This window comes from Lacerta agilis, chromosome 1 (assembly GCF_009819535.1).
Source record: "Lacerta agilis isolate rLacAgi1 chromosome 1, rLacAgi1.pri, whole genome shotgun sequence".
Classification (NCBI taxonomy): domain Eukaryota; kingdom Metazoa; phylum Chordata; class Lepidosauria; order Squamata; family Lacertidae; genus Lacerta; species Lacerta agilis.
The window spans coordinates 41934281-41962101 of NC_046312.1; the positions used below are offsets into that span (position 1 = coordinate 41934281).

The 27821-nt window shown below is 41.4% G+C and overlaps 1 protein-coding gene across 1 annotated transcript in view; it reads left to right on the plus strand.

The window, feature by feature from the left end:
• Nucleotides 1-6300: 6300 nt before the first annotated feature.
• Nucleotides 6301-27821, plus strand: part of LOC117044895 (MAX gene-associated protein-like) — a 43525-nt gene continuing 22004 nt past the window's right edge. The window contains exons 1-11 of the mRNA XM_033145689.1: nucleotides 6301-6395; nucleotides 9875-10990; nucleotides 16069-17020; nucleotides 17846-17987; nucleotides 18909-19001; nucleotides 19087-19218; nucleotides 19633-19731; nucleotides 22689-23338; nucleotides 24846-25197; nucleotides 25592-25833; nucleotides 27495-27638. Of these exons, the coding sequence (XP_033001580.1) occupies nucleotides 9939-10990; nucleotides 16069-17020; nucleotides 17846-17987; nucleotides 18909-19001; nucleotides 19087-19218; nucleotides 19633-19731; nucleotides 22689-23338; nucleotides 24846-25197; nucleotides 25592-25833; nucleotides 27495-27638 (3858 nt within the window). The 5' untranslated portion in view covers nucleotides 6301-6395; nucleotides 9875-9938. The remainder of the gene's footprint in view (nucleotides 6396-9874; nucleotides 10991-16068; nucleotides 17021-17845; nucleotides 17988-18908; nucleotides 19002-19086; nucleotides 19219-19632; nucleotides 19732-22688; nucleotides 23339-24845; nucleotides 25198-25591; nucleotides 25834-27494; nucleotides 27639-27821) is intronic.

The window sequence follows — 27821 nt, forward strand, 5'->3', positions numbered from 1 at the left end:
GTTGTTCAATAATAATTGTTATTTGCAGGATATTTCAAATTCATCATTTTGTAAGCGACAGCAAAGAATCTATAGAAACTCAGCTTTGAAATGCAAAGTAAAGGTATTTTGTAGTTTTATACAATTCATTCTTGTAGTTTTTCTAATGATTGAAACTTCAAGCCAGGAGGGAGAACTGAAGCAGAGTTAACAATTCGTACTTTTTATTCCAATCATAAATCATACAAATAAATGTGAATTCCTTTTGATAGCCTACTTCTGAATAGCAAATTCAAAACAAAGAATTTTCTGAAAGAGCACCTACCTTGTTTCATGCTACAGTTCGTTACATTTTGCTTTTGTGCAGTTAAGTGTCCTTCCCGTCAGAATCACATCCATCACACTACACATTTAGGGCAGCTATTGTCTTATCTAGCAAATTCTCTTTTCTCAACTGCTCTGATTAATTTTGAATATACCTGTAGCTATATAAAATGTCGGAGGTAAGATATGTACCGGTATTATGTTGAAAGGTCAGCAGTTCGAATCCGCACGATGGGGTGAGCTCCTGTTGCTCTGCCTCAGCTTCTGCCAACCTAGCAGTTCAAAAGTATACCAGTGCAAGTAGATAAACAGGTACTGCTGTGGCTGTAAGGTAAACGACATTTCTGTGCGCTCTGGCTTCCGTAACGGTGTTCTGTTGTGCCAGAAGCAGTTTAGTCATGCTGGCCACATGACCTGGAAAGCATTCTGTGGACAAACGCCAGCTCCCTTGGCCTGAAGCAAGATGGACAATGCACCCCATAGTCACCTTTTGATTGAACTTAACTGTCCAGGGGTCATTTACCTTTACCTTATTATGTAAATGGCTCAGTTCTGCTTGCATCAAACACTTAGGTGGGGGGGCACCCATGTTTTTACACCCATGGGCATTTTAGCAAGTGCGGTAGGAGTGCACACACTGGTCACTTAAGAGACAGAGAAACCATGTGCACATATCACATGCTTCACTTTTTAGAGGGATGTGGGTAAAAGATGGGCCTAGTAGAATTTGAGCCTTGCAGAGCTCATAGCTGGAAAGAGCATCACTTGTCAACCCTCCTTCAGCTTTTTGTACTTTGGACAAGAAAAAGATAATTAGCCTCGCAATCTCATGATTAAGGGGCTGTGAGTTGGGGGCAGAGAAGCACCATGGGAAAGACCTCAAGGACGCCATTGTGCCCATAGGTGCCTCATTGCACAAAGGGTCCCTTCCACTAGCTATCTTCACAAGCAGGAATGACCAGAGAAACTCCCTTCGCCCTTGTCATTCCTGCTCTACAGGAGCCATTATCAAGCTTACCTTATTCGAGGCAGTTTATTGTTCATGGGAAGGTGGCGGTGATGAGCTGAGATTCTTATTCCTTCCATTATCTGTTAGCAATAAAAGCAAAAGGAGCAATAACTCTGCCAGGCAGTACCTTCCCTCAGCTGAGGATGACTGTTATGGTTTTCCCTTCCCATGAGCATGTGGGGGAAGCCACTGCTAGCCTCAAGCCTCAGTTGCCAGTCCACATGTAAGGACAGCTTTCGAAGAACATTCCATTCAAGCAGAGCAGAACTTCATACTACATTAGTAGCATAACATACAGCTTGGCTCTCATTCTGTGTCTTTACTGTTCAGCATTCTGTTTAGATTCCTGATGATTGAATAACCACATATGCCTTTGAGGTGTGAGGGGCAGACTTCATAAGAGGTTGGTGATAGGCATGTTGCCTGCCTGGTGCAAAAGTTGCAGGCATCACATTGTATAGATACTGTAGGGGAAGAGTTTGCATACATGGTATACATTAGCATTAGTGACCCTGGGACATACAGTAAAGAGGGTCCTGGAAGCGAAATGTATGTATTTTAGTAAAATAGTATTTTTATCAACTACTATTGATTCAGTGTACTAACTTAGATGAGCACAGTTGCAGGCTCTCTGTGTGAATGAGTCAGGCGTTAATATTTTTTTTAAAAAAATTGTCAGGCACCTGGGAACGTTTTGGACTAACCAGTCCTGTATATATAAAAAAAGGAACTCCACTTGTACGGCAGTGGAACTACATTGCTAATTCAATTTTAAAAGTACTGAAAGCAACTTTTAAAGTTCTGGGGGTAGACAGTGCTGTAATTGTGAATATGGTTATCTTAAAGTTACTTTAATATGTCAAAGGTGTTTACAATTGAATAAAATGAGGGGAAACTGCATAGATATTGAAGGAGATATTGTGTATATTCAAGAGTCACTTAAAAGGCTAAACTACTCTTTAAAGTCTTGATTTAGAACTCTAATAGAGTTTAAAAAGGGTACAGCCATGGAATTTCATGATTTTTAGAAAACACAAAGGTGAGAACAGAAAGTAAACACCTTGACTAAAAGTTAGTTATGCACTGTTGATGTTCGGATCAATCTAAGCATCAAAATGAATTTTTAAAAAAAATCAAAAATCTTTATACAGTTAGATTAGTTTAAGGAGAGCAATGTGATACTCGCTGAAATGTTTTAAATCCTGAGGATAGGACAAGGTTGAAGTGTAAGCCACCTAAGGGAAGATTCAAATTACCGTAACACACACCATAAACAAGTACATGATCTAGGATAAGAAATGTGTGGCAGTTTTTAAAACCACTGTTACATTTTATACGTATAATTTGGATGTGCCTAAAGTATCCAAAATGGTTTTATCCTGGCAGCTTGAGTCATACAGTCTGTAAGGTGAAGATTGACATCTGGCCATTGTCCAGTCATGCCCCAGTGTGGTGTACTCTTGCAGTTGGGCAGACTCTCAGACAAAGTCACAGAGAGAATGAACTCCCTGCATAGATGAGAAAAACACTGATGTAGGAGAATACTATTTTTAAAGAGAACGTATTGTCAAATCTGCAACTGCTGAGACAAGAAGCCTTCAAAAGTGTTTTTAGGTCTCTTGGTTGGTACTGCCTCTCCTATTCACTGTGTTTGTAGCACTAAGCCAAAAATCCTGACTTGATCCAGGATTTACACTAGTGGCGTGCACCTGCAAGCTGCTTTTTTCTTTCTGCTGTGCTCCTCTTTATTTGAGCACCAAAATAAGACAGGATAAGACTCTCTCAGCTTGTTTTAAAGCCACATTTTCTAGGTCTGTAAATAATGGGAAACTTGGTTAAGTGCTGAATCCTTGTTTTGTCACTAATGTGCAACAGCTGCATATGGGTGCCTATCAATCGTACATATCCTAGTTTATTAAACTAGGGGTTTTGGCTTGGTGTGTTATAAACAGCATATTTCTAAACTGCAGGAAGTTTTCTAAATGGCAACAAGTAATTTATTGTGTACTCCAAATGGCCACAAATAAAAATGCTAGAAGCAGATGAAATGGAACATTCTATAATATGCACAATCTTATGCATGCTGTTAAGTTTCACTGTGCTCAAAGGGATTTATTCAAGGATTGCAACATAGAAACTTTTTTAGATTCAGCATAAAAATGGTAGATTTCCATGATTAGTGTATGTAAACCAGATTCCAAAGTGCCTAAGATTCATCAGAATTCCTCTTCAGGATTGGAGGCTTCCTTAAGTTCACAAAATTAATTTGGGAAACTATGGTTGCCAGAAAACTGAACATCCTTACTTGTTCTCATATAACAGCAACGTGATAGATCTCTTGATGAGTGAAACATGAGAATGAAAGATGGCATGGCTGCTCAGAAAACATTCAACTTGATCCACACCTTCCATTTTTAAATCAGCAAGTGTGCAAAACACAATGCAAATCAGATAATGGAATGAATATTGGAGTGCATGTTCAAGATACAATTGTGCATTTCAGATTCAAAATCTATGTCCTGGACACTTTTTCAGGAGTTTGTCATGACCTAGGGATTAAACTCCATCCTCGGGGGGGGGGGGGAAGATGCCTTGGGTTTAGGTGGTAGCTCAGATTAGGATTTGCATTCCCATTTAATTTGCATAACCCACACGCCACCCTCAAACAACATTAATCCTGATGCTTCCTGTGAATTCCAAGTTTAGCTGATGCAGGGATAATCCGATAAATTGGGCTCCAAGTCACTCCACTTGGGGTCACACATGATTTATTTTAGTATTTTGGGGTGGGTGAATCAATTGTCACTTTTGGTTATTCCTCTTTCCCCACCCAGTACTTCTTCAATGTTTTCATTTTATTTCCATCCATGTTCTTAACTTTTTCCTGAGCAATCCTAATAGATTCCTCAGATTTGCACAAAACCAGAGAGCTGCACAAGCAAACCACATTAAAGCTATTTTTTTAATGTGGTTTGCTTGTGCAGAGGTTTCTGTTTGTTTGTTTTTGTTTGGTGGTGTTTTTTTTTTTTTGCAAGTTTGAAGAATCAAGTGGGGGATACACCAGATACTCTGAAGCAATTAATCTGAAAAGGGAGTCTAGTGTCACTGGGGGCCAAACACTCTTCTGCAGATCTTCTAGGAGCGCCTGGATCTGACTACACATTCTTCATACCCATGACCCCTTAGCTATGACACTTAGAATCATAGAATTGTAGGGTTGGGAGGAACCCTGAGAGTCATCTAGTCCATCCCCCTGCAGTGCAGGAATCTCAGCTATAGAAAGCACCTATGACAGATGGCTATCCAACCTTCTGCTAAAAACCTCCAAGGATAGTCCAGACCTCCCAAGGGAGTCTGTTCCATTGTCAAACAGCTCTTACTGTCATCTTCCTGATGTTTAGTTGGAATCTCCTTTCTTATAACTTGAAGCCATTGGTTTGAGTCCTACCTTCCAAAGCAGGAGAAAATAAGTTTGTTCCCTTGAGATGATGTTGGCTATGTCCTCAGTATCCTCTTCTCCAGGATAAACATATCCAGCTCCTTCAACTCTTCCTCACAAGCCTTGGTTCCTAGTCCCTTGATCATTTTGGTTGCCCTACATTGTTTGGGGGTCACACCTCCCCAAATCAAGGCCCTCTCCTATATCGCCATGCTAAGGTGAGTCAGGAGCACATTCTATCAATTTTGGCCGACACTGCTCTATTTGGGGCTACTCTTGAGGGCATCTTGTAAAATTAAATTGGCCTACAATGCAACAACGGGGTTAGTATTTGGTATCTGTATTTTTATTTATAATTAAATTTGCCTTTTCATGTTAATATGCCCCAGGCAACTGATGACAGTAAAACAAAAACAAAAAAGCAAGCAATAATAAAATCATCACACCATTAAAAAAAAAACTAGGGAAGGTAAAACACTGCTACTTATTTTAAATAATTAGTGCAAGGAACATGTAATGCCTGTTCTCTTTGACATTGTTTCCCGGCTAAAATCTGGGTGCTTGCACTGGACTTCAAAGCCCTTTATGCTCCGAGCCAAAGCAGATAACGGGATTGCAAAGAGGTTTTCGTTTCTGGATTTCAAATAACTGAAACATTATGGACAAAACAGCTCGTTCAAGTCCGTGGGTGCTGCAACCCGCCCTGAGACGTTATCGCGATGGGCGGGTAAGAAACGGAATAAATAAATAAAAAGGAAGAAAGGAAGGCAGCATCTGAACCGATTCGAGATCCTTCAGAGATGCAGGACTTGCGTGGGCACGACGAGGCGCTCATCAGAGCACGAGCGCCTTGGCGGGCGGGCGGGCAAAGGAAATCCTCGCGTGGCTTTCATGCGCCACGAACAAAGAGCAGCCCTGCCTTAGCGAAAGGAGCAGGAAGCGCGCAGCCACAAATGCGAGGCGGTTCGTCCGCTTGCCGCCGCGACTGAGTGGCCTCAGAGCTCGGCGTCCCTCCTCACCTTCTTCCGAGGGAGCCTGACGCGCGCGCCTTTCCCACGGCAACCCGTGAGAGGCTGGCACAAGGCCCGAGGGCGCCCGCCATAGTGCCAACCCTCTGCTGGAGCGGAGGGCAGGAAGGGCCGAGCCCTGCGTCGTGGGCAGCGGCAGGCCGGGTACGCTGTGCTCCCAAGAGCCTCGAGTGAACGTCCGGGGTGGGGGAGTAGGGCTCCAGGGAGGGCCTCTGAAGCACGAGCAGCGTAAAACCACCGACCTCCGCTCGTCAAAGAGCGTGTGCGGTTTTGGGGCGACAGCTGGGGGGGAGTGGGGAAAAAGGCGCGGAAGTTCATTCACGTAGCCGCGAGCTACCTCAGGCGCAGCTTCACCGGGCAAGCGCGAAAGGGAACAGGACAGGAGGGAGGGGCAGAGGAGGGAGAGGCGAGCCGCGGGCACGTGACAGCCTGCAGGCGAGTAGGAGGAGGAGGTGCGCGGGCCCGCACGGCGCGTGCGCCGCTCGAGGCGCGCCGGCGACGTCACATGGGTGCGTGCGCACGTTCTGTCCATCGGGTAACACGATTTTTGACTGTGAACATAGAAGGAGGAGGAGGAGGGGTGAGGGGTTTCTACCGCCCTGCTCACAATCTCACGGTAACTGGCGGGGAAGGGGAACGCGTCACTCTATCCGCGCGCTCGCGCGCGCGCCCCAAAAGTGACTCGAGCGCAGTTTTCCGCGTGTCCCGCACACCACCTGCCAGCTGAGAAAATCGACACCCCTTCGCGGGAGGCCGTGAGCGAGCGGGCGGGCGGGCGGGATCGAAGCCTCGGAGGAGGAAGGAGGAGGGGCGGGAACTGAGGCGGCACGCGCGCGACTCCTCGCGTGTCAGGGAGGCTCCTCGGTGCCACGCGGGGGCTCGGAGTTCGAGGCGCCTCCGCGTGCCGTGTGAAGCGCTGCGGCTGCGCTGTTCCCGGGTAAGCGGCTGCTCCGAGGCAGAAGGCGAGGGCGAGGCGGAGCCCGGGCGCGCGATGGGAAGCTTCGGCTCGCGTCCAGCCACGCCGGGGGCCGGTGGGGCGCTTCGCCCCTTGCTCTTCGGGTCGGGCACGTGCATGCCGAGCTCCTGAGTAGGCCGCCGAGTTTGGAAAGCTTCGGGGCCTTTTTGACTTTCTCCCTGCTCGCTGCCGCCGCTTTCCCTCTCTTTCTCTTTCTTCCCCCGCCCCTCGTACTCGGCAGCGTTATGGCGGTTTCGCCGTCCATGTTGGTAGCATATGTTCCTTCGGCTGGCGGCTGGCGAAGCTGCGCTTAGGGCAGAGTGGGGAAGCAGAGACGGGGCGATCCTGACGGGATTCCTACGGATCGCTTCCTACGGGAGCACGTAACTGCCCGGGAGCTTTCAGGCTGAAATGTCAACAAACACGGGCAAGGGGACCTCGATTGCGCTTTCGTACAGACTTGATGATGTTGGCGAGTCCTGTGCAAACCTCCGTAACGCCGCTGCCCTTTACTAGGAAGTAAGTAACTGGACCTAATGGTCAGGGGTCCCTTTACCTAAGTAGGCCTAACGCTTACTTCCAGGCTAATCGCGTTTAGGTTCATTTTGACAGGTGTGAAATGTTGGCATGTAAGTTATATTCTTTCTCATACGTCATTTTTGAAAGACAGAACATAGTCCAATTCTCCCCGCTCCCCGCCATTCTTTATTGCTTAATGGGGGAGAGGAAAGATTCAAAGTGTGGATGATGCTGTTATGGTTTATCAGCAAGTCAGTATTAATCCCAGACAAACACAGTGAAGGAAGTAAAAATATGAATAAACTTTAGCAACGTTATTTTAAGCCTTGTGACTCTGTTTGTGAACTCCATTGCAGTAGTTGGTTATGTGTTGTGTGTGTACAGTGCTTGACATGCTGTACTTTAAACTAATACTACAAATGTTTATAAAATAGATAAAATCTATACATTTTTGCATAGATCTAATGTGCAGTCTCCCACCCCAGCATTTTAGAATTTATTAATATAACATTTTTATCCCACCTTTCTTTTAAGGCACTCAAGGTGGTGTACATTATTTCACCTTCTCCATGTTACTCTCACAACAACCCTATGAGGCGGGTTAGGCTGAGACGTAGTGACTGGCCCAAGGTCACCCAATGAGCTTCATGGTTGAGTAGGGATTTGAAAAACCAGTTTTCCAGGTTGGAAACAATATAACAAGTACCTTAGAGTTGGTGGATTCTGTGGTTGTGTGTGACAGAGCTCTGATAGTGGCAGTAAATACATCCCAGAGTCATCTTTCTCTGGAATACAATCAGTTGAGTTGAATGGGTTTGTTCTAGAGTAAATATTTTGTTTTATATTAGTGTCGATGTATGTACTAACACATTTCAGCAAATAGAAAATTGTTACACTATTACATTTTCTTGTACTAAGTAGATCATTGATACTTTCCAAGCTAGCTCAGAATAATTCCTTAGAATGTATGTTACATTGTTCTTTATGCCTTAATCTTTAAAACAAATTCAAGGTTGTGATCAGTAACTTGTTCCTTAATATTAATTTCTTTTTTTGCCATATCATTTTTTATTGGTTTTATAAAAATACATTGATTAAATCCATCACATTATCTTTCCTTTTAACATTTCGGCTTTTTCAAGCCATGACTTCCCTCAAACCCTTCACGTGATTTTCTAACGTCTATTACTTATATTTATACTTCTTAAATCTATCATTGCTATAAATCATCACGTACAACTTAATCACTATAATTACATATTTGCAACAATATTTCTTCATTGATCTACAAAGCTTCTTGTAATCCTATCAACGTATTTAAATTACTACAATTGTCTTTTAAATAAACAGTAAACTTAGTCCAGTCTTTGATGAATTTCTGGTCCTGCTGTTCTCGGATTCTTCCCGTCATTTTGTCCAGTTCCGCATACTACATTAGTTTCACTGTCCATTCTTCCTTCGTCGGTATTTCTTCCTGTTTCTATTTTTGTGCTATTAAAATTCTCGCCGCAGTTACGGCATATTGAAAAAGTTTGAAAATATTATGACCAAAGTCTTTCGCCCAATGAATCATCACCGACTTTACTTCCTCATCTTTCAAATGCCATTCCAGCAACATTTTATACATTTTTGACAATATTTTAAAATTACTATTCAAGATTTCTGTTTCAAATTTCAATTTTACAATTCCAAATCCATTTTTCTTCATATAATTTTTGAACATTTCATTAATCTGATAATAATGCAACCAATCATTTACATATTCTTTCACCTCTTCATATGGTTTTAGTTTCCATTTTACACCATCATTTTGGAGTAACATTTAATATGTTACCCACTTTTTACTCATGTTGACCTTTTTAACACTCAACACTTTTAATGGTGATAGCCACCATGGTGTTTTCCTTTCCAATAGGTTTTTATATCTATCCCAAACCTCGTGGAGAGACTTTCGGAAGATGTGGTTTCCATCCTTAATATTAATTTCATGCATTTAGAATACCAGTTTTGTTACTTAATGGTATTGCTGCTCTAAAGTTCTCCAGTGCCAAAGTAAAAATCATATTTTGTGGTACAATTCAGGTGAAATGCTTGGCTAGGTTATACACACATTTTCAGATGCAATTGCTGCTAATGTTTAGGTAGCAGCACAACCCTATTATGTTATCCCATCTTTCCTCAAAGAACTCGTGTTTTTCTTCTGCTTTGGAGCATCCCTGGAGTAAATTTTGCTGTGTTGGGGGTTGGGTAGGAAAAGAAGGGAAAGCCCATTTTGTCCAAGCAGAAGTCTGTTGCACAAGTAGGATACCACAATTAGACATATTTTTGCTTATGTGGTTACTTCTAAATATATTTTGTTATTGTGTTGTTTGTTGACCTTTGAATTAATTGCCCCATAATTTGAAATGAAAATCTCAGTTAAAATTCTTACCTCTGCCATGAATCTACATTTGCCAAGTGGCGAAATTTTGTTGAAATCATTGTGGAAGCTGACAGTAGCAATGTATTGTTTTACGTATAATGACTGTCACTGTGATAACTTCTGAGGGGATCATTTATCATGTATAATGTCTTGCTCACTTTACATGGATGTTACATATTTCGTTGACCTCCCCCTCCAGAATGAAGAACATGAAGAAAAATTTGCCTGTATAGTGAAATCTTTGGAGAAATTACAGTCAAATAATGGAGAATCGGCCAGTTGTGTTGGGGAACCAGGATGGTGGAACACCACCCAATGCAGCACCTGCTCTTTATGTTCTTGTGAAACAGCCACAGATCACTGGAAAAGCTGACCAAGGAGACTTAGTATCAAATCAAGAGGACAGTGGCCTTGCTAGCAGTATAGCAGCACCAGTAAAATCGAAAGTGAAGACTTGCCTTCCAGCAGATTGCACCTCAGGAAGCATTACTGTTACATTGGACAACAACAATATGTGGAATGAGTTTTACTATCGCAGCACGGAAATGATTCTGACCAAGCAGGGAAGGCGGATGTTTCCATACTGTCGATACTGGATAACAGGCTTAGACTCCAAGCTGAAGTATATATTGGTTGTGGATATTTCTCCTGTTGACAATTTACGCTATAAATGGAATGGCCATAGTTGGGAGCCCAGTGGGAAAGCAGAACCCCATGTGCTGGGAAGAGTATTCATTCACCCCGAATCGCCTTCTACTGGCCGTTACTGGATGCACCAACCAGTCTCTTTCTACAAACTCAAACTTACTAACAATACCTTGGACCAGGAAGGGCATATCATTCTGCACTCTATGCACCGCTATCTACCTCGGCTACACTTGGTGCCTGCTGACAAAGCCACAGAAGTTATTCAGCTAAATGGTCCTGATGTCCATACCTTCATTTTTCCACAGACAGAGTTCTTTGCTGTGACTGCATATCAAAACATACAAATTACACAACTGAAAATAGACTACAACCCGTTTGCTAAAGGGTTCAGGGATGATGGCCTGAGCAGTAGATTTCAGCGTGATGTGAAGCAAAATGGTAGCTCAGACCAGGAAGGAGGTAGCGTTAATAGTTCTCCAAGCCATCACAGAGATATCACTGAAGGTGAAATTTTTGATCCAGAGCAGAGGGATATAGAGACATCACTTAGTGCAATGTGTAACACAGATTTGGAAAGAGAATCTATCAGTCCATATCATGATTTTCTGGGTTTTATGGAAACAGATATGTGTGATAGTCCGATATTAAAACAAGAAGCACCTGAAAGGTAGGCTCAAAGTTTCTTTTTAAAATGTGATCAATATTTGGATAAATAATCTGCTAACCATGCTGGGTACAAATTATACTTTTGATTTTTTTATACATATCTGACTATAGTTAGAAAAGGAAGGCAAATCAAGTTTTGCAGAATAAGCAGCATTCTGTAGCTGTAGGCAATATTAAGCTACAATGAACATTTCTTAATTTGTTCCCCTGTACTGCTTATGCACTTATTCCTACATGTGGTAGGAGGAATTTCCTTATATTTTGGAAATGTTCAAGTGTGTGATCCATATGAATATTTTCCTGTACACTCATCAGTTAAACAATGTATTTATATTGACCTCATTTTGTGGTTATTTTATGGAGAAATCCCTTCAAGCACTCAAAGCAAATCTGAAAAATATATACAGTATATACCATTACGCTCTCTGGTGGAATAACTGCATAAGCAAACACACTGAAGTTTTTTGTAGATATTCCTGGATATTACTTGACTTAAGCATCCTTCTTGCTTTTATTTTAGGAAGTATTGACCTGGCTGTGTCCAATCTGTTGTCCTCTGCCCCTGAGCTTGTTGAGTAAAAGTCTTTCTAAGTGGGTAGAATATAAGGCTGGGATTATTTTTAGCCAATCAAAGGCTGCATTCCTTTGCTTACTTAGGAGTAAATCTTGGAACACGGTGGGCCTTAATTCTGAGGAAGCATGCTTACAGTTGTGCTGTAAAAGTTCAATGTGCCTTCATCATAACATGGTATCATGTATCGAACAGCAAAAATGAAGCTTGCTGAATATCTGTATTTTGCCACTTTCCCAAGGCATTTACTATGCCTTCAAGTAGCCATCCAAAAGAGCTATTTTGAGTTTAAAGAGCTGTTGAAATCTTGCCCACAGGTGATATTATTGGAGCCTTTGTGAGGCACTTCAATGGTGAAGTCACTTATATTTGTGCTGAATTTGATGCTGGCAATATTGCAAATCCAGTGAAAGTAGATTCTAGAGCATTAACTTTCATCATTAATCTAGTCAGGTTGTTTGGGATCAGTTTCAGCTAATGGTACCTTTTTTTTTACACTTGCCTTTTGACTTTTAATAGCCAGAGGTGATTGACTGGGTGGATCAAGGCGGTGATAAATTCCTCTTTACAGGTAGAGGGGAGTGCCCACTTGAAAGGCAGTGGTGCAGGCACTCTGTTAGAAACTCCCTAGATCTTGCAGTTTGTGATAACTACCTAGTCACCAAAAAATCTATAATTTGGGGGTAAGGTGATTTAGAAAGGTGACGGCATCTATTTCAGTCTGGATTGAAGTCGAGTTTTGGCACCAAAATGGCCTTTGTCGCGAGACCTCTCAGTAGCTTTTGCTAGCACTAGCTGTAAGATCGTCAGTGGTTGCTCATGAGTAATCCGCCAGAAGCCGAACTTCTAACAACTAAGTTCTTTATTGTGCAAATATTTACAGTGGAGCTAAAATACAAACGTCCATCTCATCCCTCAGCAGAGTCCGGCAATGACCATTTCCGGTTCTTGGTCCAGCACAGAAGGCACGGGATTCTAAACCCAAGCCCCCCCCCCTTCCACGTCCTTCCTCCCTTCGCGATCGGAGTGCGGGAAAAGGTCCCTGTTCCCCACTTCCTGCTTGGTGTTGAGGCTCTGTGATCCTGACACAGCCCCTGTCCTGACTCCCTGCTTCCATCTCCCCCTCCCCACTGGAGGAGTGGTCTCCTCCAGAGGAGGAGGATGACGAACTGTGGAGAGGGGGAGGTGGGTCCCTGTACCGCAACGGATCTGGGAAAGCTACCTGTCGGGGTGAGGGGGGTTTCCTGACACTAGCCATAGTATCTTGTTGGACCAGCTCTGTGGTTTGGAAGCTGGAGGCATGGAAATCGCAGTCCCACCTGCAGAACTGATTTCAGAAAGTAGCAGTTCGGAGCTTCTACTTGGCAACATGGCAGTTGTGCTGTGGAAGGTCATCAGGGGATTGGGAGCAAAGTGTCAACAAGATACCCAGCTCTATTTCTCATCATCAGAGTCAATCAAGGCTGTGTAATGTTGGAATGGTTCCTCACATTAGTAATGAGCTGGGTAAAGATAACTGAGCCTTGTGGGTGACATGGGGTTCAGGAATTGAATAGACAGCCTATTCTTGAGGAAGTCAGACTCTCCTAGAAAGAACAGATGTGTAGTCTACTCTAGGCGTATTCCTTAATCCAGCAATGTCACTGGAGGCTAAAGAGGGTTCAGTGGTGCCGAGTGCCTTTTCCCAGTTACTGGGGGGGAAAGCCACAGTTACCCGTTCTCTGGTAACTTCCTGTTTGGATTATTTTAATATGCTTTATTTGGTGTTGTCCTTGAAGATGGTCTAGAAACTGCAACTTTTGAAGATTGCAGCTGCCAGAATGTTCAGAACTGAAATAATGCAACACTGATTCTAAAAGGTCTGCATTGGGTACCTATAGTCAAGGTACTGGTGTTGACTATGAAACCTTAAATATCTTGGGACCCAAATATTTGAATGAATGCCTCATCCTATGTCAGCTTGTCATCATTTCCTTAGATCAAGGCAGTAAGCCCTTCTTGTTGTCCTGCTCTGGGAGAGTTAGATACTGTGGGGACACAGGATGAGTATGTAGACGTTTTTGTCATGTTTGTGCCAGGTAAGAATCTTCTTGCCTGGGTTTTTGCTCAATATTCAGTATTTGTGTGGTACGTTAAGTAAGATGCCTGTGTGCATTTGCCTATGGGTTTTTCTCATTTTAAGGATGTGCTATTTTTTCCTTTCTCTTTTTAATTTTTAAATTGAACTGTTTTTAGTGTGTTGTATGTTCCTTGCTCTGGGAACATTTGATGAAGGGTAGGCTATAAAAGTACTCAAATTGATCAACATCTTCTGAGCCAAAGCAGTTGGAATACATGTGGGTGTGCAGTCTCTTGCTAAACATTCAAGTAGCTCAGGCAGGTTTAGCTGGTGGGAGCCAAATTCTGCCTATTTCCTATATTCAGCAGCAGCATTGTAGAAACATTTCCAAACATTTAAGCACTAAGAAGAAATAATTCAGAGCTGTAGAACTGGGAGAGGCCCCGGATACCAAGTGTGATTGTTGCACTCAGTACATGGCAAGTGCGTAAGAGATAACCTTGAGCTGCTTACAGCCCTTCTATGGTACTGCTGATTTGCTGCTGCAAAGGACAAAAAGTAAAGTGGCTCTTACATGCATTTGAGCCAAGAAAGAAAACAGTATGGCCCATGGAAAGACAGTGTTGGGTTTGGGGTGATTCATTAAAAACTATATTGAATGAGCTGCTGAAGAAAAGATGTTATACCAATTAACTGCCTTTATTCTGAATTTCCCTCTTCAACTTTAAAAGTAGCAGTAGCGATAGAACTCCCCCTGGTGCCATCAACATCGCAGGAGTTTGATGTTTATTCTGCAGCCAGTTACCTGGGGCCAGTACCACAGTCTTGTCTCTTCTTCGCCTCTAGTGCAGTCTGTTTTTCTAGTTTCACTTTGATGAATACAGCCCTAAGCTTCTTTTTCTTTGGCCATGGTCAGTGAAGAAGGGTTTCTTTGGTCATGGTCAGTTGATAATGATTAGGGTTACGGAAACACTTACTCCTTTGGGAATTTGCCCCATGATTCATAGTGTAAACTCAGGCAAAGCATGGGTTGGGGCTGGGAGCAGAACACATAATATGAGGTATATATATATATATATATATATGTGTGTGTGTGTGTGTGTGTGTGTGTATATATTCCATGGGTAGTGTATGGAAATAACACTTTGCCTCATTTGGAACGGATAATTAAATTGAGAACAGCACAAAAGCAGATTTACTGTTGACTTTTCTTACTGCTTTCTCATCAGTAATAATAAATATTTTGAATAAATAATAATAATTAACCTTTCCGCCCAACAGGATTGAAAGTAGATTAAATTAAAAAATGAGAAATTCTAAAAACATAGAAAAAGCACTAGTTAAAAACAATTAAGCATTGAAATAAAAGTATTGTTTTTAAAATAAATAAAAAATTAAACAAGCCTATGCATTTGGTAAAAGCCACAAAAGAGTTTTCTAAAGCTCATGTTTTAAGCATTATGCTGTTGCACTGAATTCAAAGTAATTGTGAATACTGAGGCAGAAAGCAGGATGTTACTGACTATTTGGAAATGATATTCTTTTAAAACATATTTGCATGCCACCTATTCAGTAAGTTGGTATTAAAAAATTACTTGCATAATACAATTAAAAGAAGTTTAAAACTAGTCTTAACAAAAGTGAATGTGGGTTGAGAAGAGAAAATGCATGGGGAACAAAACTTAGGAAGGTCTGAATGAAAACACAGTTGGAAATTAACTGTGCCATGCTGTTGAGCGCTCTGTAGCAAAGACCCAATATGTACAGTGTATTGTTCTAACAATAACAATTACTGGAAAATTAGTGCACGAAGAAAGATAAGAGGCCCACTCTCCTTAGGACATGAACCCCTAGATCATCTAACTAGGTTTAGTTGACCTGATGGGAGTGAAAGCCTTCATTTGTAATTGAATGTGTACATATAGTTTTAATTGTTACTGTTAGTTATTTGTTAACATGAACATAGTAAACTTACAGTCTGCTGTAGCTTAGCTGTGTTTCTCACTGTCAGCTGTTCTTAGTCTATTGTGATTTAATGTGTTCCAGTAATCTCTCAAATGCAAAGTGACAGTTGCTTGTTGGTTCATTGTGAATAATAGGGTTTTTTAAAGGAGACATATTTTGTGTATGTGTGCAAATTAGTGCTTAGAGTGTATTCTCATAATTATCCACCTTTAGAGATTGTATGTTAAAGTTTCCTTAAATAAATAATGAAAAAGAAAACATTTAAATGAGGATGTGACCTAAATGTAGATATATCTGTTAGGCAAAGTTTGTTAGAGCTGACCTTGGTGCTAGTGTTTTGTTGATAGTCTGAATTGTAGGTATTTATTTTTGTATGGTATAAATTTGTCTTTTTTTTAAAAAAAAAGTGATATATTGCTTGTTCAGGTTTTTTATTGTGTGGTTTTTACTACTTTGCAATTGTTTCCCCCCCTTTCTTGTCTAGTCCAATAGCAAGTCCTTGTCAGAGTCACTCTCATGTGGCATCCCCTTTGAACTCAAATGGAGGCATCAATGTTGTTGTTAAAGAGGAACCTGCAGATGACTATGATTATGGGCCAAGTCTATGTATGGAAGGAATAGATGTGAAGCAGGAAGAAGCACGTAACATGGCAGAAGAATATTCAGATAGAGTTGACTCCATCCTGGAGAAGCGACAAAAGAATCACAGGGAAGTAGGCAAGAAGGAAATGGAATCTGAATCCCGTAAGCGACCACAGACCAACCAGTTGGGTGTTGCCAAAGCAAAGATGTTGAAACTGGATAGTGGAAAGATGCCTGTAGTCTATCTAGCACCCTGTTCAGTTACCAAGAATACAGTAAAGATCTCTGCTCTTTCACAGGCCATATTGTCTCTTTCTAAGAGTGCAAAATCACCTTTGAGTCATCCATTGGATTATTTGTCTGCTTGTTTTGAAAATAACAGTGTCTCCAGACCCTTTACAGCTTTGGAAACAGAGGAAATGCTAACTAGAAAACAGGTATCTGAAAATAATGTGCCACACAAATCACCTACGGCAAGAGATGTGCGATGGAAAAATACTGAAACCTGTAACAGTCTTACCATAACAAATAAAGTATCTAGCTGTGGTCTCAAAGCCACTGCATACCGTGGCCCTTCTTTAGCTAACTTAGTGGGAGGGAAGACAAATGCATTCAAGAACCTTATTTCCCGCAAGAGTATTGTTGGTAACCAAAAGGTTAGGTTGCCTGGCCCACGTAAAAGAGGAAGACCACGGAAAATAAGGTTTTCTGAAGTTGGAAGACCACCTAAATATACTAGAAAGTCTATTACAACAAGTAATTATGCCTCCTTTGGACCTGGCAATATCCATTTGGATGTTAAACCCGACCTTGAGGATGTGGACGGAGTACTCTTTGTATCATTTGCATCCAAGGTAATTCTATTTCTGAAATTTAAAGTTGTTAGAAGTACTACCAGTAAGTCACATTATAAAAGCCATTAAGTTAAAAATCTGCAGATGTATTTCTTAATTGACATTGAACCATGGGATATTGGAGTTTGCTTAAGCTTTGCATTGTGGCTTTCTATATTATAAAACTCTTGGTTATTAGCTCCAAATGTAATAATTTGGACTCTGAGGCTTGGGGTGGTATGCAACACTGTTTATCAAGGGATGGTATATGAGTGGAGTTTTCACCCAGCAGGACTTCATCTTCTTCACCTCTGCAGTTCCCCAAAATCTGCTTCAGAAGGTCCCCCAAACCTTTGGAGCAGATAGAATGTTTAGAGGGGTCTTCAGGGTGGAAGAGAGGAAGAGTAGATCCACATGTGGGGTGACATACATTCTGCAGGAGGCAATCTAGTACACCTATGGAAACCTCCATGGACTGTTAGTAGGGCACCAAAATGTGGTGTTTAGGGAACATATAGGGGGTATGTAGATCTACAGCATTCTAAGACACCCCATTCCCCCAACATTCCCCAAAACCAGCCCTGAAACAACAGCCCTAGTGCTAGTATAGTGAATTTCCTTCCATTGTGTTCAATGGAAGAAGGAAAATAAAGAAACAAAAGCAGGGGGCAAGGGTGGGGCATTTGGTCCCCTGCTCCTGACCTGACCACATGTAGCCAGCAGGGCTCTGGATGTAGTAGTTGCTCTACCATCAATTTCCCCACCACCTGGAGCTTTTGATTGTCTCTGGCATAAACCTAGAATAGTGTTTTGTTAAGGCATATAGTTTATTCTTTTTACATTTAGGAAGCTCTGGATATCCACAATGTTGATAGAGTGGAAGAAAAAGAAAAAATTCAGAATATTCAGACTTCTTCTCTGACTACATGTGAAAAAGAAGAATTGCAGAATATACATACTTCTTCACTGGATGCATGTATTAATTCAGGTAATGATGGGAGTATTAAAATGGCCTATTAAGGGCCAAATCAGGTGTGCAGTTCCCCAGCTGGTACAATCTACTTTAGAAACAAACCAAAAAACCTTGCATGTTAGATGCAGAGAATCATTTAACTCCTAGCTAGTTTGGCCCTATGGATACATCTCTTTCTCCCTAAGTGGCCTAATGTTCAAGTTTGCCAAGCCGAGCAAATGGAGCAGAGCTGAAGGCTCATCCTGACTTCTTTATTTGACATGTTTCTGGGCGCAGGTTTGGACTTTAAAGCTTCGTGTCCAAGCATTTCTCTTTTAGTCGCAGTACTTTCCCTGGGAAAATCACGTTTTACCGCTGATTCAGAGCAAATAGCAATCAGGTTTTCCATGGCACAAAAGGAAGTCTGGATGAGCTCTGACCAGTTCTTTTTGGCATTTTCTCCCTGGCTGGATCTACACTGATCTGGAAAACGCTGTTTAAAAAAACCGCACTAAAAATTAGCTCCCAATCCAATTTCCCATTGGCGAAAGATTGCTGCTCTACAGCACCCTCTGGTGACACATTTTTATAATGCATTTAACATTATTGTTAATTTAACATTATTGTTCACCAGTGCCACTGTTTCTGCTGCAAGAGGTTTGCAAGTTTCATAGAAATGCTAAGCATGTTGTCCGGCCTCTGAGGTTATTTCTCTCTCCAAGACTTTAAAATACTGAGCACTAAGTGAGGTGTGAGAGAGGTGAGAAACAATTGGCATTAACCCTGTACTGTTGAGAGACGGTGCAGTTGCCCTCATCCAGTTCCCCTCTCTTTTAGGAGTTGTTGGAGAAAGAGTATTGTGTGTGTTGTGGGATTGGGGTAGAAAGCAAATGATGCTTAGTCAAGTGAATTAGAAATGGGAAAGATATTTAAGCAATTTAATTATGTATTTCACAGACAGTCAGAGAATACCACAGCTGGAAAAAGAATTGTTGGAAGAGTTAAAGTCTTATAAGTACAAGCAAGTGATACATCCTAGTCTTCGGGAAGGTAAGTGTAAGCTCTATGAAGTATGTACAAGTTTTGCGTTAACAAATGCTGTATAGAATTTTTATATGGCATTTTCTTCTTGTAGTGGGACTAAAGCTGAACTTAGTGGACCCAACAATGAGCATTGATTTAAAATATTTGGGTGTGCAGCTACCACTAAGTTATTCTGAGGAATACACATTGTGGAAAAACATAAGGTCCAATTCCACTTCTTATGGTAAGTCACCATCATTCTTAATACTACAATGAAGCTTCAAGTTTGAGTTACAGGATAGCTTTATGTCTTTAGAAGACATAAAGTTTTGATAGAACAAATCATGAACACTTCACTGTTACATTAGCATTGAAATTTTGACATTTCCTAAAAGATCTGCTGTTCAATAGCTGCATTTACAATTAATTGTTTGGTCCCATATGGTAGGGTAAACTGAGGCTAAATATTTGTGTACAGCTCAGCACACCTTAACCCTACTAATTTTAGTTGAGTTAGAAACACCTTACTCTGCATAGGATTGGGCAGTGCTTAAAGGTAATGGTTCTGAAGGTTCTTTATGTAAAAAATGTATGAGCATAATCTGATAAATGGTTACTTAGCAGCATATAAAACTAGCTTGACTGTCTTTCCCACCAGATACTGGGCTTCCCTTTGTTTCCAGGACTGGAAAGACGAATGACTTCACAAAGATAAAAGGATGGCGAGGGAAGTTACATAGTTCTTCAAAAAATGAAGGTAAGATTTAGGATGTGTTTCCTGCTACTTTCTCTGAGCCAAATGAAATGGGAAAGTGAACTCTCCAGACACCTGCACCCCAGAGTCACTTAACATAATGGATTAGTTGGGTATCTGGTTATTCCATCTACACAACCCCTAAGTACACTGTTAATCAGCAGCTGTAACCTGGTAGAATTATTGTCTAAAATAAGGGTGTCAACTAAGAGATCTAACTGGGATACTGATCTGCAGCCTACTTGTCTACTTGAAAGCATAATGACATGCCTAAAATGTATAAAGTGGACTGAACTTGTAGGGCATAATACATTGCCCACAAGGTTTTTATTGATACAAGTTCTTCTCACCCTTGAAGAATACAGAAGTTAACTCTAATAACTTTCCAGATCTAACTTTTTCTGTACGGAAAGAGAAACAAGTTGTATCATGGATTAGCACTCTGCTTCTCAGCCAAATATTATTAAATATATATTTTATTAGTTTTTCCAGTATCATTCCAATAACAGCCTCATCATAACAAATCCAACTCTTTCCAATTAATACAATTATTAATATCAATTACTTAAATACCAAATTACACAATTTAGTTAAAGTAGCCCCCTCGTGTGCTAGATTTGATGGTTTCCTCCTTCTTTTTCCTGCATTCCAAATCTAAATAGTTTCAGTTACTTTCTCTTCAATATAGTAATCCCTTATACAACAGCTGCAATATTGCGGTATCTATTCATGTTGATTATTAAGTAATTTGCAAAGCTTCAAGTGAGGAACTCTTACTGTAATCACTGTTCTTTCCTGCGTATGGCAATTCCCCCCCCCCATTATGTTACCCCAACCATATATATACACCTCTGTGTTCTTCATTCTTCCAACTATTGATGCTTCCCATCATGACTCGGGGGAAGCAATTATTTCACAGTTTTCCAAAAGTTTCTACATCGCTTCGTCCAGTGATTCAATTCCCCCCCCCCCCCGTGCAAGGAGCTTTTTAAAGACCACTCCATCCCAGTAAATAAGCTGTCTTTGCCATTTTTTTGCCAGCTTAGGAAGAGCAGTCTGATTCCAAACTGCAAATAGTTAACAAGAAAGCAGCTGGCAGACTCATCTCCCCACAGCAGAGATTTATGGCAGTTATCATTCAAGTTAGTTTAATTCCAAATTACAGTGGTACCTCAGGTTACATACGCTTCAGGTTACATACTCCGCTAACCCAGAAATAACGCTTCAGGTTAAGAACTTTGCTTCAGGATAAGAACAGAAATCGTGCTCTGGCCGCGCAGCGGCAGCGGGAGGTCCCATTAGCTAAAGTGGTGCTTCAGGTTAAGAACAGTTTCAGGTTAAGAACGGACCTCCGGAATGAATTAAGTACGTAACCAGAGGTACCACTGTACCTCGGTTCTCAAGCATAATCCGTTCCGGAAGACTGTCCGAGTTCCAAAATTTTCAAAAACCGAGGTGGAAAGGGCTGGCTGCAAATGCAGTTGAGAAGATTGAAAAACATGCAGTGGAAGCTGTTTGACTTCCAAGGCGTGTTTGAAAATGGAAGCATTTACTTCTGGGTTTTCCATGTTCGGGTTCCGAAACATTCGGCAATGGAGACGTTCGAGAACCATGGTACTACTGTATCTCAGTCTCCTTCACATTCCTTTGTTGGTAACGGAGGGCGGGGGGTTAGCTCTATGTTCCAGCATAATCCTTTCAGAAAATGGAACTCCCCCCCCCTTCTCTCTCCATTCGTTTCCTCTCACACATGCAGTTCCAATTTTGATGTTAAATCCATATTAATAGTCCAGTTTCTTCCAACCTCACTTGTATATACTTATTTTAAACTTGCATTCTGGGGAGGGTTGCTGAATGATAAATGTAGGGGGGGGGGAAGGCTTTGCATAAACAAACCATGGGCTCCTCTCACCACACTGTCTCCGGCACCAAATGAAATCCCATCTCAGTTCAGACCTTTAAATCCATGCAACTGGGTTGTTGTTCCGCAGTTTGTAGTCTCATTGCTTCTAGCAAGCGCCTATATTTTAATCCAATTAAAATCCAATTAGCAGGATAATCTCTGCTTCCAGGAACAGATCAGGGGGGTTGTGGCAGTCAGAGTGTTCCTTGCACCCAGTGCCTTTTCCTGCCCTCGCATTCTGTGGCGAAGCGAATGCCAGACCGCAGGGCAAACTGCAGGTGAAAGCCCGTTCCTCTCCCACCCAGAGAGGAATGCAAAGAGCTTTCCCCATCATTCTTTGTTTATCTCTGTCTCTGTCTCCCTGCGATGTTGAGGGAGACCTCCATTCCTGGTGCTGGTGGAAACAGGAAGCCTCAGCCAAATAGTATTAGTGCCCAATGAAGTTTGAGAAGGATTAATTCACTCTTCAGGGACTGAAGTAATCATACAAACATTTTATGTAAATGACCTATTTTTAAAAACATTCTTTAAAAATAGAAGCTGAGCTTGGTTTCAGATGCAATGCTAAGGCAAACCTTAGTTTAGCTTTGGGTAGTGTAGCAACAAGACCTGTGGAGGAGCTTGGCATCCATAATCTTTGCTCCAAGAACCTACATATTTGCTGCTTTGTGTTTAGCCTTGATTTGGCTGTGTGAACTGGGCCAATGTATAGAGTTGATATGATTGTTTATATCAGCCCCTGAAGAAGGAAAGGATCCTCTCCAAATCACAAGCACCAATAAAGTTTGACATTTTTTGAGAAATAGTTTGCTTTTCCTTTTGTGTACAACGTGCCTCCCCCTTTTGTTTACTTCTGTTTCTAAGAGTTGGAAGACTTTCAGAAACAGCACTAAAAAAACAAAAACAAACCACCTTTCTCCTTTTATAGTGGACAGTGTTTGTTACCACAGCTGCTCTGTACATCAGTTTCTAAAGCTTTTACCAATGTAATCTATGCAAACACATCATAGTGAAGTTGACAATACTCAATTGAAAATTGATTTATGTGATTATTCAGGTAGCATTTTAGAAGGCTCCTTGAAGAATCGATCTGCCTTCTGCAGTGACAAGCTTGATGAATATTTGGAAAATGAAGGGAAGTTAATGGAAACAAGCATGGAATTCTCTCCTAGTACATCCAGTTGTCCTGTGGTTTACCAGCTTCCAACTAAAAGCACCAGTTATGTACGGACACTAGATAGTGTTCTGAAAAAGCAATCCAGTGCTCCTACTGCTAGCTCTTATACTTTCAAGCCTCTTTCTGTGCCTTCTGTCTCTAGAAAGAAGAGAGAGAAAATTAAGAATAAAAAGCAAGCAGGTTCTAGAGGCAAAGAAAAGTCACTCCAGAAGCCTACAATAGGTTTGCCTGTGGTAACAAAGCAGAGACGCAACCTGGCAGCTTTGGAAGAGAAAGTCACTAAGTCTCAGCCAAGTAGTCAAGCAGTTAGTGAGATAGACAATCTCATGGCATCAGGCACAGAAGAAAATGTACAGGGGAAACAGCGTCAGGCACAGCAGCAACAACAGAGTAGTCGCTTGCCAAGTTTATCAAAGACTCAGTTGAAGCTGATGGATTTGGAGGTTTGCGCATTGTGGGATGGTAAACCGCGGACTTACATTACTGAAGAACGAGCAGACTTATCTCTGTCTACTTTACTCACTGCTCAGGTGAGTTACTTTGTTCATGAAAGTTTAACAGTGACTTGCCTTCAACATATTTTCCATTTTTGAATAATGATGTTAATAGACATACCTCTATGGTGAGAGATTTCTACAACTTAGGGGTTGCCAAAGAGATAGTCATCCCTGCGGCTATCATTCCCTACACTCTTAAGGGTGACGAAACTACAAATATCTTAATACACAAGAGGGCCTGTAGGGATGGAGATAGGCTTCAAATACCTGAAAGACTTGAGTTGTTTAGGGTCTTAAACACCAATGAATTGGGTCCGGGAGCTGGCAACTACATGTTGGCATCTGTCTGTCTCGAGACAGTGGGGTGTGCCTCTGGGAGCAATGTCAAATCACTGCATTAGGCGTACCAAAGTGACTTTCCAGGGCACAAGCCTGAGTAGTGTATATGGAGTTCCTAGACAGCCCAGACAACAAAACCCCCCTCTTGGCTTCGCTGATGTGGTCCAAAGGAAAGCAGAGCAATACGTTTGGTACCAGCTTAGCTATAGGAGTTGCCCAAAAGAGGCATATGAGGTGCCATCCAACCATCTTAGGGACTCCACTCCAGATTTGTGTAGGGTTTAGTCCTTAGCCTTTTCTTCTTCCAAAGATATCCCGTAAGGCAGTGCAGGTTTAGGATCAGAGTTTTCCTTCTCCTAAATGGGCTACCTTCCCAGGTTGATGAGCCTAACCCCTCTACAGCATGTGCAGAACCCACCTTGACCATTGGACCCATTATTGGTCTCATCTCAATTTGCCAGAGCCTGTCTTTGCATGCAGGGGAAGCCCTTAACTCACCAAGGGTTTGAGACCCATTGGCTACCGTCATCTGATTAAACTGGCCAATTGAAGTTATTTCTGGGATGTGGCCGCTGTCGCATGCTGACAGCTTTTAGGACCCACAGGTGAGAGCTGAGCCCAGAAGGAGCATGGCATGTCCCCCCACCAGAGGCACCACCCCATCTCTAACACCCCATAACTGGAAACTAGTGCAGCTGTTTTAAAGCAGGTGTTATATGAGCTCTAAATGGAAACCCTGTCAGTAATCCAGGTGGTGGATTTTGGACCAGTTGGAGCTTCCATATCATCTTCAGTATTGCACATTAACTGGGTTGGAGCTTTGATAGTTAAGGATGCATGCAGGCAGACTTACACTTGCATATATTGATTTCTGGATTAATAACTATAATGATAAGATGCACTTCTGATAAAAAATACAGTCATATTTGCATTGGTCAAATACACATCCCTATTCTGTTGGCTACATTATTGCTAGAATTATGTATTGCAGATAGTCTATTTCAGCAAAAACAATGGCATCTTGCAGCACCTTAAAAGCTGTTGTTTTTGTTGAAATTGACTGAATCCCTCAGGATCTGAATTGTAGCTTATTATGATACATAATTCTGTATCATGTAATTCAGGAATCTACATTGTGGTAATTATGTATGCAGATATTTATCTGGAGATTTGAGAAGAGTTATGTATCTACATTTTTCAGGCTTCACTAAAAAACAAACCTATCCACCAAATAATCAAAAGGCGAGCACCACCATGCAACAATGATTTTTGCCGGCTTGGGTGCATCTGTTCTAGCTTAGCTCTTGAGAAACGTCAGCCTACGCATTGCCGCAAGCCAGACTGTATGTTTGGCTGTGCTTGCCTAAAAAGAAAGGTAGTCCTAGTTAAAGGAAGTTCAAAGCAGAAGAAGATCCTGGAGGAGTCTCTGTGTGGAAGGAATAGATTATATTGTGAAAATGAAGTGAAACAACAGGAAGAGCTGATGGAAATAGAGGAGAAGAAAGAGAAACTGAAATCTAAAGATAAGAAGAAGAAGAAAAAGGTGGAATATAGTAAGTATAATCAATAGCAAGCAGCTACTTCCTTTTTGGGGGGAGGGGGGTGTTTGTAATTATGCATGTTTCTGAATTAAGTACCAAATGAGGATTTCAAAATAAAACTTGTCCATAAGACATTTAAAATATCAGTATACATGGGTTTCAGTTCATCTAAAGGTAATTGTAACTTAATTTTATTGAAACTAGTGGAGCATGTTAATCAGCAGACTCATTTGGCATTAATGGGACAGGCTGCTATCCTTTACATACTTACCTGGAAGTAAGACCTATTTAGCACAAAGGGGCTTGGATCTGCGATAACATGCATAGGACCAGGAGGTTTTGTGATATTTTTATATTACAGTAGGTATTCTTCACCAGACAATAAATTATTAAATCTTTCTACTAGCTATATGTGGTACAGAGCCAGAAAAGCCTGTCAAGAACTTTCCACTGTGGGTTAAAGTAGATGGAGAAATGGATCCAGAACCAGTTTACATCCCAACACCATCAACTATTGAACCAACAAAATCTATGCCACCTGTCCCAGAGGTCTTAACATCTGATGGCAAACCTGCATCTGGTGAAGGCAAACCTGCTACCAGTGGAGTCAAATCAGCACGAGTTTATGCGCCTAGACCTAATCCAGTGGTAAGCAAAAGAAACAAGAGTTTGAAGCTGAATCAAGAGTATTCCACTTGTTTATGGCAAAGGCAACCCAAGACATTTGTTCTTTAATTCTAATATGGGAATGTGAACCAACATATTGGAGTGTACCAAACTGGTAACATGGGGGAATGGAAAGTGAAGAATTAACAGTATTTTATCTTTGAGTTGCCATGGTCATTCTAACAGTTCGACAGCTAACCAGCATGAATAGATAAATAGTTACCACTGCGGCAGGAAGGTAAACAGCATTTCCGTGTGCTCAGGTTTCCGTCACGGTGTTTCCGTTGCACCAGAAGCGGTTTAGTCTTGTTGTCCACATGACCCGGAAAGCTGTCTGCAGACAAACACTGTCTCCCTTGCCCTGAAAATGGAGATGAGTGCCACACCCCATAGTCAAATTCAACTGGACTTAACCATCCAGGGGTCCTTAACCTTACCTTTATGAGCAATTTGCAGAGTGTGTGGATGACAAACCTGGGTCGTATGACCCTTTAATTAGTTGTCTTTTTTTCCTCCTATAAAAACTGCGCAAGACACTCTGTTTAAAGTTTAAATAACATACAACTTTTACTTAGAGTACTTGCAATTGCAGATTAAAAGATACAATGCAGGCGGATGTTTCTTACGTTGCTAATACGTCTTACATAAAGTGTTACAGACTAACTAACTCTGAGGCATACCTGCTGCTGTTACTGTTAGGACTGTTCACATAACTGTACCAACGGAAATAACAGCCTCAGGTGTATGACATCACAGAGTTCTACAGCTCTTGTAGTTAACCCTTTACATATGCATTTTGGATGTTAACATCCCACACAAAATGCATTGAGATTAAAAAATGCAACCAATTAAATTATTTTATAGTACACATAACTTCAAAAACTTTTCCAAGCTAAATATTGCGTCTGTTGTGTAACTTAATGAGAAATATACATATACTTGTGCATACATAGGAAACATGTCTTTAATGCAAAAAAATCATCAATGAATTAAGTAAAATTCATCAATACTTTAGAGCAGGGTTTCCAAGGCTTGAGGCTCCAGCTGTTTTTGGACTACAATTCCCATCATCCCTGACCACTGGTCCTGCTAGCTAGGGGTGATGAGAATTGTAGCCCAAAAGCAACTGGAGACCCAAGTTTGGGAAACTCTGCTCTAGAAGAAGAGAACCCTTTTTATCCAGCAGATAAAGTATGTGAAATATACTTAACTGTCTGTCCTATATGTTAAATTCCTTGCACAGAGGAAACATTTTCTCAGAAGCTTTATATGGTTGTATCCACTTAGTACCCTCGTGCGAGGGGTTTTGAACAGCTGGAGGCATCTGCTAATGGACAAAGGGAGGCAGTTTTTACTTATTTCCTCCCTGCAGCCCCCCAGAACAGTTGTTGGGGGGCATTTGGAGCTATAGAGGGAAGAGGAATTGGCAGGAAATCACCTCCACCCTTTTGTTATTGGACATCTGCTGGAGCACCATCACTAAGAGGACCAGCTGGATTCCGCCATAATCTTTACCTAGCTGCTCCCTTTGGCATTTTGTCTAGGTTATTTGGTGATAAAAGTGGAGAAAGGTAATGATGGAACAGTGAGGCTTTTCCATGGATGCACTTCTAACTTGGAAGTCCATTTATGTTGGTTTATAGATTCAAGAAGAGGATAAGGACCCTGTCTATATATATTTTGAAAGCATGATGACTTGTGCTCGCGTTCGGATATATGATCATAAAAAACAGGAGAAAAAGCAGCAGCAGAGGTGCCTTGGGAATTCTGAAAAACACATTGAAAAGGTAAAATGTGGCCTCATATTTCCTTTATTATTGCACTCTGAGTAAAAAATACTGAGATCAGACAAGCACCTTCATTATGCTGTTTTAGACACCTGCAGAAAACCTTTTCTGTTTGATGGGCCTAACCAGACCCATGATCCATTCTTAAATCTGTAAATGTTTTACTGGGTTTATTGTTTAAAA